The 14,074-nt window shown below is 41.7% G+C and overlaps 1 protein-coding gene across 1 annotated transcript; it reads right to left on the bottom strand.

The window, feature by feature from the left end:
* Nucleotides 1–4,164: 4,164 nt before the first annotated feature.
* ubl3b (ubiquitin-like 3b) lies at nucleotides 4,165–12,873 on the bottom strand. Its single transcript, XM_041852360.2, has 5 exons — nucleotides 11,954–12,873; nucleotides 8,838–8,946; nucleotides 6,779–6,865; nucleotides 6,276–6,353; nucleotides 4,165–6,059 (listed from the first exon to the last, which is right to left on the bottom strand). Exons 1-5 carry the CDS (start codon nucleotides 11,978–11,980, stop codon nucleotides 6,007–6,009), a joined length of 354 nt encoding a protein of 117 aa, XP_041708294.1. The 5' UTR covers nucleotides 11,981–12,873; the 3' UTR covers nucleotides 4,165–6,006.
* Between the last annotated feature and the right edge of the window lie 1,201 nt (nucleotides 12,874–14,074).

The raw sequence follows: 14,074 nt of genomic DNA, 5'->3' as shown, positions 1-14,074 counted from the left end.
AAAAAACAGAGGAATTAAAAAATATATATACTCTAAGTCACAACTAGGGTTGCAAAGGGAAGGATATATTACTGGAAATGTTCAAAGTTTACCAGTAAAGTACGAGAATTTTGGTATCTTTCAAGGATTTTATGTAATCTATCACAAGACATCTAGTGGTCATTTTGGGTACTTCAGATTATTAATGGTGTCTGTAATTATCTCTGGCCCTCTGTGTAGCCTTATCACAGGTAAAATATGAAATAATTAAATAAGATGATTTGAAAAAATTAATAATTGAATGACAAAGCTGTAAAACATTATCCTATATATAAACCATCAGCTTAGTGAATACCATTGGTGTTTAATATGAGGGGTTTCAGCATGACATATCCTTTTTATATTTTTTTTTACACTTATTTATTTGACTATGTTAGTACGTATTTGTTGTCGATGTTTTGGTGCCAAACTGTTGTCAGTTGTGAAAAAAGTCAATTGTTGGAAGAGTCGCAGAGTTAATTGAAAATAAGGCCATTGTTGATTAAATGCTTTTTTCTTAATTAGGCTATATTCTTTTGAACCATATGGTCTATCTACTAGAAACTCGTGGACAATATGGACACAGATATAACAAACTAATACTATATATTAATACAGAAGATTCCGGTAACTTTGGTAAATTACCGGTAGCGGTGCAACCCTAGTCACAACCCACTGCAGATGCAGAGCCTCAGACATCTAATACTTTTATGATGTTCACACACCTATTACCCAGAGGGCCTGCAGAGGGCCTCTGAGAGAGCGAGAAAGGGGGGATGCAGGAGGAGGGAGTGTGAGCAAATAAAGTTCCTTGCAAAAGTATTCATCCCCCTTGGCGTTTTTCCTATTTTGTTTTTTTTACAACCTATAATTTAAATAGATTTTTATTTGGATTTCATGTAATGGATAAACACAAAATAGTCCAAATTGGTTAAGTGAAATGAAAAAAATCACTTGTTTCAAAAAATTATTAAAAATTAATAACGGAAAAGTGGTGCGTGCATATGTATTCACCCCCTTTGCTATGAAGCCCCTAAATAAGATCTGGTGCAACCAATTACCTTCAGAAGTCACATAATTAGTTAAATAAAGTCCACCTGTGCAGTGTTGCCAACTCCTCAGTAAGGAAAGTAGCTATTGGCTGTCCTAAAAGTCGCTAGATGACGTCATCACCTAATTTGCATAATTGGCCATGCGCATGTAATTGTGATGGACGCTGTAGGAGAGAGGAATAACGTTGTGGGAGAGACAAAAAGTGAGTAAAAACATCTCCTGCTCTGACTGCAGCTGGGAGGGACTGCTGCGCGAGGACTGGGCCGCCTGTGAGTGCTTTGGGACGGGGGTGGGGCCCGCGGCAGCAACCGCTGCTCGTCGAGAAGAGTAAGAACGATACGTGCTTTCACGTCAGAGTCTCCAAAAGTCTCCAATAACACCAGAAAAAGTCGCTAGATTTGTCGCTAGTCGCTTTTTTGAAAATGTGTCGCTAGAGGGGTCTGAAAACTCGTTAAATATAGCGACAACGTCGCTAAATTGGCAACACTGCACCTGTGTGCAATATAAGTGTCACATGATCTGTCACATGATCTCAGTGTATATATACGCCTGTTCTGAAAGGCCCCAGAGTCTGCAACACCACTAAGCAAGGGGCACCACCAAGCAAGCGGCACCATGAAGACCAAGGAGCTCTCCAAACAGGTCAGGGACAAAGTTGTGGAGAAGTACAGATCAGGGTTGGGTTATAAAAAAATATTTGAAACGTTTAACATCCCACGGAGCACAATTAAATCCATTATTAAAAAATTTAAAGAATATGGCACCACAACAAACCTGCCAAGAGAGGGCCGCCCACCAAAACTCACGGACCAGGCAAGGAGGGCATTAATCAGAGAGGCAACAAAGAGACCAAAGACAACCCTGAAGGAGCTGCAAAGCTCCACAGCGGAGATTGGAGTATCTGTCCATAGGACCACTTTAAGCCGTACACTCCACAGAGCTGGGCTTTAAGCCATAGCTTAAAGAAAAAATAAGCGAACACATTTGGTGTTCGCCAAACATATGGAAGGAGGTACTCAGTCAGATGAGACTAAAATTTAGCTTCTTGGCCATCAAGGAAAACGGTATGTCTGGTGCAAACCCAACACCTCGAGAACACCATCCCCAGCATGGCAGTGGCAGCATCATGCTGTGGGGATGTTTTTCACTGGGAAACTGGTCAGAATTGAAGGAATGATGGATGGCACCTTCCAGCAGGACAATGACCCTAAGCATACTGCTAAAGCAACACTCGAGTGGTTTAAGGGGAAACATTTAAATGTCTTGGAATGGCCTAGTCAAACCCCAGACCTCAATCCAATTGAGAATCTGTGGTATGACTTAAAGATTGCTGTACACCAGTGGAACCCATCCAACTTGAAGGAGCTGGAGCAGTTTTGCCTTGAAGAATGGGCAAAAATCCCAGTGGCTAGATGTGCCAAGCTTATAGAGACATACCCCAAGAGACTTGCAGCTGTAATTGCTGCAAAAGGTGGCTCTACAAAGTATTGACTTTGGGGAGGGGGGGGGGGTGAATAGTTATACACGCTCAAGTTTTTTTGTCTTATTTCTTGTTCGTTTCAAAATAAAAAAATATTTTGCATCTTCAAAGTGGTATGCATGTTGTGTAAATCAAATGATACAAACCCCCAAAAATCCATTTTAATTCCAGGTTGTAAGGCAACAAAATAGGAAAAATGCCAAGGGGGGTGAATACTTTCACAGGCCACTGTAGATAGAGCCCAAGGCAGATGGAAACAGAGAGACGGGTCTCCCAGAGCTTCAGAAATCACTACAAAGACAGGCCTCCGCTGCGCTACGTCACATGCAGCCCCTCTCCCAGATCACGGCATTCCTGTAGAGGAGAGTCCCCAGCCAAGGCCAGAGGAAGCTGGGTACGGCAGTTGGACTCCACCCCACGCCATCACCACAGCAGCATAGCACACTGCACCCAGAGACGGCCCAGCTGAACCATGTGTGGTTCTGTTTCCCTTGGTCGCCAACCCTGGACAGACTGACCGCACGTGCCATCTCATGCAAGACCGCAAAGTAATTCATCTTGAAACAGTGGTATCTGTGTTTAGAGCAGTGATGCTTTCAACAGATGCTGCTTCCCTGGGTCCAGGTCAGAGTTGCTGGTTATCACCTCAGAGACCCCTCTGTTATGACCATCTCTCTCCTGTGTTGTTACTTCATCCATTGCCAGACAGAGAGCTAGAAACTGACAGACGATGAGCAGATGCATGGAAGGACACATAGTTTGATTTAAAAGATTAAGAACAGGGGTAGGTTTTAGAATAAATCCGGGAACTTGAAGGCACTTTTCCTAACTTTTATTGCCAATGTCAACTGGAAACCTGGAGCTCTCCCAGCTATACGTCATAACTAGGTTTTTGGAGAGAATAATATTGAATAGGAGCTCGACCAACTGTTATGACTGAATCATTACAACATGCATAGCATTTTATATGGGGTCTAAGTCTCAAGACAGAATCCAAGATGCCCAAACTTATTTCCAGCACCAGAAGCTACATAAATGATCGGTATCAGAATGTATTAAAATAGCCAATCTATTGACCGATTACTACATTTTAGTTATCCAAGTCCACATATGGTAATCCATAAATATTACACTCGTTCTTATCCATTGGTAAGGTAATTTATGTGATATTGGAGAGTAATATTGATCAGTCTACCATTTAACTAAATTCATTGCGAAGAACCTCTGAATAATAGACATCAGCCAACCATTATTACAGTCAGAGGAAAATGTTATATAAAACAGCCAACATGAAATGTTGCATTTTGACCTTAAGAGGATCCCAAACATGGAATTAATCTTATCTGTATGGAACTCAACCAGGTGTTGAAAAGTGATAACCCTGGGCCCAAGCCCCGGGACTAGGATGAGTACACAGTATGGAGGATCTACACAACACTGCCACCTAGCGGCAATCCATATGCTCTACTAATGACAATGAACAGATTTCCTTCTGCTATATCACGAGTCACGACCTCTACATTGAACAATAAAGATTGCTTCAAGGCATATCCCAAACGTGTAATGCATAGTCCAAGCAAGGTGTTTCATGCTTTTTAAAACTTAAAAGAACATTTCTTATTTAAAGATGTTTTATTAATGTATAATACAAGCTTTAAGCAGACCACATTTCATTAGTAATTTTTTTTTTTTTTTTTACATTTATTCATATTGAGCTACATTTCATAGCAGTGACATTTGTTGACAAAACACTAACCAAAGGACACTCACTCAAAGGAAGGATCCACTGTTTCCATGGAAACCACAGCCACCCAAGACCAATCTGTCCTCCTACTCCACCACCTGCATCACTAACCTCCAGTTCTCTCTCACACAGTACTTAGGTATTCACAAACACACCCCCATTACTCAAATACACATACTGTCTCAATACACTCAGCCATTTCCCCAACCCATCCACTCACACATTCAACAGTCATGTAAAATTAATACGCATTCCCAGACACACACATATACTAACCCCTGGGACAAAAAGTATTCAATTAACAGGAGTCAGACAATAGAAACTGGACAAACAATACCAATACAAGATAAGATAAAAATTTACATTTTCCAATTGCAATATTAATGATATTACTGAATAATTCCACAATCAAAAGGCAAACAAAAACAGACAGCATCCAAAAAAAGGAGGTAAAATACCACAGTCATAATTTCCTCATATTTTCCAGAGGGGAACCCTCTCCAAGGACTTGCTCCCTCCCACGCCTCTAGCCCTAATGTCCTGTAGGTGGCCATGAAGCCCTCCGACTACAGACACTGCTCTGTTGACTGACTCCTGGTGTTGATTCCCTTATTCCTCACTCAGGTCGGACGGGGAGTGGCGAGGGGGCTTCCCCATGGGACGGGGTGTAGTCTAAAAGGTCATGTTGATCAGAGGTGTAAGCCATACAGAATGACAATGGTCACTCAGAAGCAATCCTTCAATACTTTTAACTCAGTTTTAAAAAGAAAAATGTAAAAAGCAAGGCTTCACAACCAAGGGGAGGACATGTGGGAGTTAGCTTAGATTCATCTTCTAGCTAGACCAGTTCATCCTTCATCGTCGAGGTGATCAAACACATGACAATGCCACACACACACACTTAGGTGTTGACACAGCTGAGCCTTTACAACTTAAACTCTTCCTATGTGTTGGTCCAAGTCCAGGAACAAACACAAGTGTGGCCCATGTCACAGAGATACACACCACTCCACTGGTCCTATGGCAGACTACACACTCCCTGCTAGTGGGAGGCAACTACTGTACACAGTCTACATCGGGTGAGGAGGATGGCACTTTGTCTAACAGTAGGATACTATTCTGTCTTCCTCTGTTAGATGGGAAGATTAAGACCATACAAAAAAACCTCCAAGACACTTTCAAATAAACAACCCAGTTAAGTGCAATGAGAGGTTTTAACACCATTCTACAAGACCCGTGGGAACCTCCATTTCATTAGCAGAAAGATACTTGGAGGAAACTGTCTGCCGAGTCAATGCAAGCAACCAATGCCACAGTATGGGTCAATGTTCCGAAGTCATAGTTTGCCAGTGTTTCTGTGTGAGGTCTTCAAAACCTGTATGGTCACCCAGCTAGCTCATCCTGGGTAACCACGGAGATTATATGTACAAATTCTTAACATGGTTTTACAACACAGAAGAAAAAGGCAGAATCTGGCAAAAGGGTGAAAAATGTGATTTGAATAAATTGGCACGAAACATAAGAAAAAGAAAAATTCCAAAGCCACCGATTGGGCCAGAGTGCCACAAACACGTGTGACAGATAGCCCGCTGACAGCTCTGACCCATCCTCCTGTGATATCCCCAAATCCATGGTTGACGGGCAGACAGAAGCCGAGCAGGGGTGAGTGTGTGTGTGGGGGGGTTAAGGAAGGGGATGATTGTTGTTGTCTTTACAAGAGCAGACAGCAGTTGCTCTCCGTGGTCTTCTCCCTGTTACGCTGACCTACAAAGACCAGGACAACAGAAAGAAACTTGAGGTGAGACAACTGCAATGCGACAACTTGAGAGCAAATATCATAAGACTTTCCGGTTTAAAGGGACAATAAGGCCTAAAGCTGTAGCAATTACAGCTCAACATTGTCCCTGACAGCTAGGTGATGGGATGGGTTGACCTCCTTGAGATGAGAGGAGACAGAAACAGACAGAGAGAGGTTCTCACCATGGGAGTTAGGCTCTGGCAGGGTCTCTCTGGCAACCAAGTGCATGACAGTTGTTCGGCCAGGGGGCAGCTTTAAAGCTTAGAAAACAAAAGGACAGAGACACAATGAACAATTAATATGCAGAATATATAATCACAAGATAATCCTCCTTTAATTACGGTATTACTAAACATGTTCAGAATGCCCATTCTCCATATTTGAAGATTCATTAATTAGAGTGAATGTCCTTAACTGTGGCACGGGTAACCCTCTAGAGTCTAAGGCCACCATTGATGGATTGAGACACAGCCCATGCAAAATACCAAATATATCTTACTTAAAACAGTTGGATGTTTTTATTATGCTAATTTGATGTCCGCGGGGGCACAGACATCGACTCTAGCTTTTTCAAAAAACATACTGAATTTCAAAGGATACAGGTCATTCAATCACAGTATTCACTAGTGAATTTCAGACATGTAGAATGGTGGTGTGTGATTGTATAAGAGGGTCCATCCAGTACCTCCCAGGGTGACGTTGCCATGCAGGAACCGTCCCTGGAAGATGAGGCGTAGGATGCTGGCGCTGCTCACCTGCTCCTCCTCCCATCCTGATGGAGCGATGAGACAACATTACAGCAACACTCAGAAGCACAGGGTGAAAGGTTTATCACTAGCGCCAGACATTCAGACAGACACTTCCTGCAGTGGTTGAACCCACACAAACATTACTGCCATCATCAGGGGTTTGAAGATGGAATAAAGTGTTATGACACAAGGCATTGTCCAACACAGCTGTTCCTAGAATAACAGTAAAGGACTTTAAAGTGGTCTTCATGACAAGAAACAGAAGTATGCCCATTATAGTTTCTAAATCAGACACAGAAAGAATAATTCAGAAAGTTGAAGTGACCTGATTAATTCTGCAATACAACTCAATATACAGTGGGGGAAAAAAGTATTTAGTCAGCCACCAATTGTTTAAGTTCTCCCACTTAATTTTCATCATAGGTACACATCAACTATGACAGACAAATTGAGATTTTTTTCTCTCCAGAAAATCACATTGTAGGATTTTTAATGAATTTATTTGCAAATTATGGTGGAAAATAAGTATTTGGTCACCTACAAACAAGCAAGATTTCTGGCTCTCACAGACCTGTAACTTCTTCTTTAAGAGGCTCCTCTGTCCTCCACTCGTTACCTGTATTAATGGCACCTGTTTGAACTTGTTATCAGTATAAAAGACACCTGTCCACAACCTCAAACAGTCACACTCCAAACTCCACTATGGCCAAGACCAAAGAGCTGTCAAAGGACACCAGAAACAAAATTGTAGACCTGCACCAGGCTGGGAAGACTGAATCTGCAATAGGTAAGCAGCTTGGTTTGAAGAAATCAACTGTGGGAGCAATTATTAGGAAATGGAAGACATACAAGACCACTGATAATCTCCCTCGATCTGGGGCTCCACGCAAGATCTCACCCCGTGGGGTCAAAATGATCACAAGAACGGTGAGCAAAAATCCCAGAACCACACGGGGGGACCTAGTGAATGACCTGCAGAGAGCTGGGACCAAAGTAACAAAGCCTACCATCAGTAACACACTACGCCGCCAGGGACTCAAATCCTGCAGTGCCAGACGTGTCCCCTGCTTAAGCCAGTACATGTCCAGGCCCGTCTGAAGTTTGCTAGAGCGCATTTGGATGATCCAGAAGAGGATTGGGAGAATGTCATATGGTCAGATGAAACCAAAATAGAACTTTTTGGTAAACACTCAACTCGTCATGTTTGGAGGACAAAGAATGCTGAGTTGCATCCAAAGAACACCATACCTACTGTGAAGCATGGGGGTGGAAACATCATGCTTTGGGGCTGTTTTTCTGCAAAGGGACCAGGATGACTGATCCGTGTAAAGGAAAGAATGAATGGGGCCATGTATCGTGAGATTTTGAGTGAAAACCTCCTTCCATCAGCAAGGGCATTGAAGATTAAACGTGGCTGGGTCTTTCAGCATGACAATGATCCCAAACACACCACCCGGGCAACGAAGGAGTGGCTTCGTAAGAAGCATTTCAAGGTCCTGGAGTGGCCTAGCCAGTCTCCAGATCTCAACCCCATAGAAAATCTTTGGAGGGAGTTGAAAGTCCGTGTTGCCCAGTGACAGCCCCAAAACATCACTGCTCTAGAGGAGATCTGCATGGAGGAATGGGCCAAAATACCAGCAAGTGTGTGAAAACCTTGTGAAGACTTACATAAAACGTTTGACCTGTGTCATTGCCAACAAAGGGTATATAACAAAGTATTGAGAAACTTTTGTTATTGACCAAATACTTATTTTCCACCATCATTTGCAAATAAATTCATTAAAAATCCTACAATGTGATTTTCTGGATTTTTCTCTCTCATTTTGTCTGTCATAGTTGACGTGTACCTATGATGAAAATTACAAGCCTCTCATCTTTTTAAGTGGGAGAACTTGCACAATTGGTGGCTGACTAAATACTTTTTTCCCCCACTGTAAAACAAGACAGTGACGTGGTTGTTTCCTGGTCCACCTCCCAACATGCACAAAAACTCACCCAAGGGCCAGTTATCAAAGACGTGCTTGGCGATGTCCATGGCCGAGTCGTTGGGGGAGAAGATGAAGTCTTGTGTCTTCCCACTGACCAGGATAAGACGCAGGTTCACCTGGAATGGCCCAAACAAAACATCTTATTAATCCTACACATGCTCCACAGAAATCCCACAAAATTCCAGTATAATAAAGTCTACATTTCCGCCCCATCGAGCAATGAGAAGCATGTAGCTTAGCCTAATCACATGGAATCCTTCCGTTTTCTCTCACCTCGAATGACATGAGATGACCTTCGGAAGCCTGCACCGAAATGGGCATTCCTATCTAATTAGATTTCTCTGGTGCAGATCTCAGCCCCTTTCACTGGGCTGCTTCCTTCAGAGAGGACTGAGCTCGTTGTGTAGTGAGCCCCTATAGTAGGACAAGGCATAGATAAGGGTGGAGCTGGGGGGTGATGGGGTGGAGTGGGGAGAACAGTGGGCCTTCAGTGGCTTGAGGCAGGGAGCAGCTCCTCTCTCCGGGCTGTCAGCCTAATGTGATAACCCCAGGTGTCCCAGACAGCCCTGGGCCACATTATCACATTTATATTGCCAATGCGTAACCCTGGGGGGTAGTGGTGTGTGTACCCACCCAGTCCACTAAATGAACCCATCGAAAAATGTTTTGGGTGAAAATGTGTTTGACATGATATTACCCTAATCGTACTAGAACCTTATGACATGTTTCCCTAAAGCCTTAAAAAGGCTCCTAAAACAAACAGAGACCATTTCATCCTTTATTAGTCATTTACAGAATCCAAAAGGAAGGTTGTGGTTTACTTTTTAGGAGAGTTGGGTAATTGCATTTTTTTTTTTATTCTTGGATTTCAAATCGCTCCTTGGTTTAACGATTACATCATCCACATGCTGTGTGCAAAGTTTGGCTGGGAATAAACGCTCTCATTGAAAACCAAACTGAGAAAGGGGAGGACAAATGAACAAGGTAAGGCAGTTGGTCCACTGAATTGAGTCAAATCCCAAATGCCACCGAGAATCATGAATCAAATGATGAATAAAACCACCAACTGATTATTTCTGAGAAATCATTGTACATATAAGTCACATGAAAATTGAAATCCTATAGGGCAATATGAAAAATAACAATTTCACATGAAGTAGAATGAGGTAGTGCAACCCTGAGGTTTCCTGTCAGATGCTCCATGTAGGCTATGTAAATGGCATCTATTACCAACTCATCAATTCTACACTCATAAAACATCCGCTACCAGTAAGTAGTCTTAAGCATACACAGCAGCTCCTGCACAGGAGGAGACCCAGGCTCAAAGCCTTCCCTCCTGTGGTGGCAGCAGCCCCAGGTCAGAACCTCTGGTAGGGAAAAAAGCTCAGAAGCATCATTATGGCCGGAAGCCACACGGTCTCCACCTCTCCATCAGCTGACAGATTGTAACACGCTGCACACACACAACCACTGCCTCACGTAAATAAATAATTCACCAAAGTAGATATTGGTATTCCACCAGAATCCAACAAATGGCTGGGAAATCATGGCGTTCCAACCATTAGGCCTACCAACACTATTATAGTTTGGAGACCAATATCAAAGTTCCATTAACAGATATTAAAATGTGTTCATTTAACCCTAAACTTTCTTCGTTGGTAATCAGGGAAGCCAGAACCAAGTGTGTGCCACCAGGTGTGATGTCTGGATTGTCCTACACTGATCCGTTTACAAACACGCCAACCCCCCTAAGCAGAGGAAGTCCCATTCCCTCCCCCCTATGAACTGCATAACCTCTCCGTGTGTGGTTACATACCCATGTCATCATTAACAAGCTTTACCCCCCCCATCCCTTTTATCCGCAACCAAACAAAACTAGAATCTGCCCAGTCGCCCTTAGTGAGAATTTTTTGTTTTTGTTTTGTTATCCATCAAGGATATCCTGTTAAGACTAGCCAATCAAGAGACAAACAAACATGCACTTCAAAAACTCAGATTTGAAGTAAGATAAAAGGTCAGCAACATGTGTGCATTGAGAACAGAAATGTGACAATGAGGGATTCTACCAAATACACAAAAGTAGACAGACTCCAAAACACCACAAGCTGGCATCAGTACAATAGCACAGGTAGTCCAGAGTAGCCTACTAGCTTTTGCATTGATTTGAGATTGTGATTTCAATTTGACTGATTCTCCTCAGTTCCTAGATACAATCTCCTCTCCATTCCTGCCTTAACACAACAGTGCCATGGACAAAAAAATAAAAAAATTGTAAAGTGGTTATCCCACTGGCTATAAGGTGAATGCACCAATTTGTAAGTCGCTCTGGTTAAGAGCGTCTGCTAAATGACGTAAATGTAAATGGTCTTAACACCGGTCATATGGGTTTGTTTGGAGATTAACAATATCCAAGGGGGTAGAGCTGTGATTTGGGGATCGGAAACAAATCAGTTAAAAGGTCCAATGCAGCCATTTATATCTCAATATCAAATCATTTCTGGGTAACAATTAAGGAGCTTGCTGTGATTGTTTTGAATGTAAAAAAATTGTCAAATAAACTAAAATAGCTTCTTAGCAAAGGACAATTTCTCAAGCAAGAAATTCGCTAGAACTGTCTGGGAATGTTTTGAGTGGAGGGGGGAAAACTGAAAATTAGCTGTTATCGGCAGAGAGGTTTGGAACTCGATTGGTCTATTAACTAATTTACTGCATGGTGACGTCACCATGGAAGGCCAAAACTCCCTCCCACCGAAACATGCTGACATTTCAGGCAGTCTGAAAAACAGCTATTACACTAAAAGTGCATTATAATTTTCACAGTATTATTCCAACCTCAGTGTGGAAATGTTTATAAAACAGAGGAAAATCACATTTGACTGCACTGGGCCTTTAAGGCTCACCTCTACAAAAAATGTGGGGCAATCTCAAAATGTAGTTTGACAGATGGTGATTACAGAAACAGCAGCTATTTTGTTTGATTAATCCCTGATCCTAAACTAGCCTCCAAATACATTCTGACATGGAAAACATCACATGCACTGTAACCATGTCAATATTAGACATGCACAGCATTGGATCTTATGCAGTAACTAAGGATTGTGTTGGGTTGCAATGAATACTCACCATATCGACATCCCTTTGAGTTGTCATGGCTCTGAAGCAGCTCTGAACAGAGCCGACTGGGCAGTTAGTGTTGCGCTTTGCTGGAGGAGACTGGGCCAAACCCCTGGCACAAAGAACACTGTGTGCGTTTCACTACTCTCTCACCCACCCCCTCCCTTCTCTGATTTCCACAGCCTGGCACCAACTCAAGCGCTCTGACCAACGTGAAACATAAATTGGTTACAAGATTCGCCTGTTGATGTGATATCTGCGAACGACGGTGGCTAGGTAGCAAGGTGTCAAGCTTATTTGACCAATCAACCACTGCCTAGCAATCATACACTGTCAGACAGTCGGAAGCTATTTAGCTAGATAGCATTTGGCTACACATTAGCTAGTTAGCTAGCTAGCTTCAGTAGCTTGCCAACACTAATAACGTTACTTAGCTATCAACAACTACACAAACACAACAGATGGCTATAAACTCGTTGCTTTAACCTCAACGACAGATCAACTCAAATCCGTACTGCCTGACAATATAACTAACGCTAGCTTGTAACTAGTAGCATGGTTAGCCAGCAAGGAGATAACTAGCTAACGTTACTTCGGGTGTTGTGGTAATTTACAAGGAAGGTAACTTATGTAGCTACCTGGCTAAAATGTAACTATCTGGCTAACTAAGGTGAAAATATCTGACTGCGGCAGAAAATAGGAACTGTGGGAACACAGAAAAGACAACCCGCGATATCTCTACCGTTAATCTTACAACAACAAAAAACTCAAATCTCTAAAGACCTTACCGGTATAAAACAAATACTTAAATATTCAAGCATCCCAATGGTTAAACGTATCCCATGTTTGAGTGTTTCTTTGCGTCAAATAACATCGAACATAGCTGCTGCTTGTCGAAGAATAATGGCAGGACATTTAAAGACACCGGAAATCAGCTGTTTGTCAACATAGGAAACAAAGTACTTCTGGGAGTTGCAGTCTTGCCATAAGATTCCATTTTGATTGAACAAGTGATGAAAGTTGGACACCGAGGCAATCAACATAAATTGGGATAATTTGACATTTGTTTCAAGCCACCTTGTAATGAAAGCCTGGAAAAAATAACATTCAATACAAGTCACACAAGACAGAAATCAGTTTTCATTTAGGATTATTCAAATTTACTTTAAAAAAAACATTGATCTATATACAGTAATTTCACTTGACACATTTACAGATATAAAACATAGTATAACAGTACATGTTCTCATCAGTAAGAGTACAAATGGACATGAAACAGTTAGTACAACATAATTGTTATTTTCTCAAATACTGTTCTGATGACCTCAAGGTTGTTTGTAAACATCCTAGTATTGTAACTCACTTCACAAAACCTTGTATGGAGACACTTACATACTGTGCAAGGCTTTGCTTTGCAACATGATGCTGTAACAAGCTTTGAGCCCTCTGGAACCATTAAAATGGTTAAAGAACTGCAAACAAAAAATATCCCCACATTGTAGACTTTTACTCACAGCTATTTGTAGTGTGCTTTCTAGACCATTTTTCCACAAGACTGGCCAGTCTTGATCTTAATATGAAGGGACCTCAATTGTAATTGATAATCTATCTGTGATATGACCATTTCTACATCTCGTAAACAGGCATATAATACAAATAACAGTTACATACCCTTGAAGTGAGCAAATTCATTTTGAGGCACATAGTTAAACAGCAAAAACAGTAACAAGTTGATTTGAACACCACCACAGCAAAGTTTCTAGAAACATAATTGGACTGAGGCTGGTGGGCTTTTCAGTTCATGTTATTACTACATTCAGTTAGACACTCAGTAGACTTAAGAGATTAAAACCCAGGCCCATCTTTCAATGACACAATTAGGACAATTATATACAAACAGTTATGTACAAAATTATACATGGAATCAATCATGTAAGTAACATGTACCACGAGATTAAGACCTTAAAACAGGTACGAAACCTATAAGACTTTTCATACTAGGCTAATGTATTGTAATCCTTTCTCTGTCTTTCAGTAGTATCAGTTTTGGGCTCCAAGGAATATCAGCATTTTTCTTCAGTGTACCTTCCTATAGAGTTTGTCAATCATCATGGTACAAAAATAAGTTAT

The sequence above is a fragment of the Coregonus clupeaformis genome, chromosome 3 (genome assembly GCF_020615455.1).
Source record: "Coregonus clupeaformis isolate EN_2021a chromosome 3, ASM2061545v1, whole genome shotgun sequence".
In the NCBI taxonomy this organism is placed as follows: Eukaryota; Metazoa; Chordata; class Actinopteri; order Salmoniformes; family Salmonidae; genus Coregonus; species Coregonus clupeaformis.
This window is presented reverse-complemented; position numbering and strand designations above follow the sequence as displayed.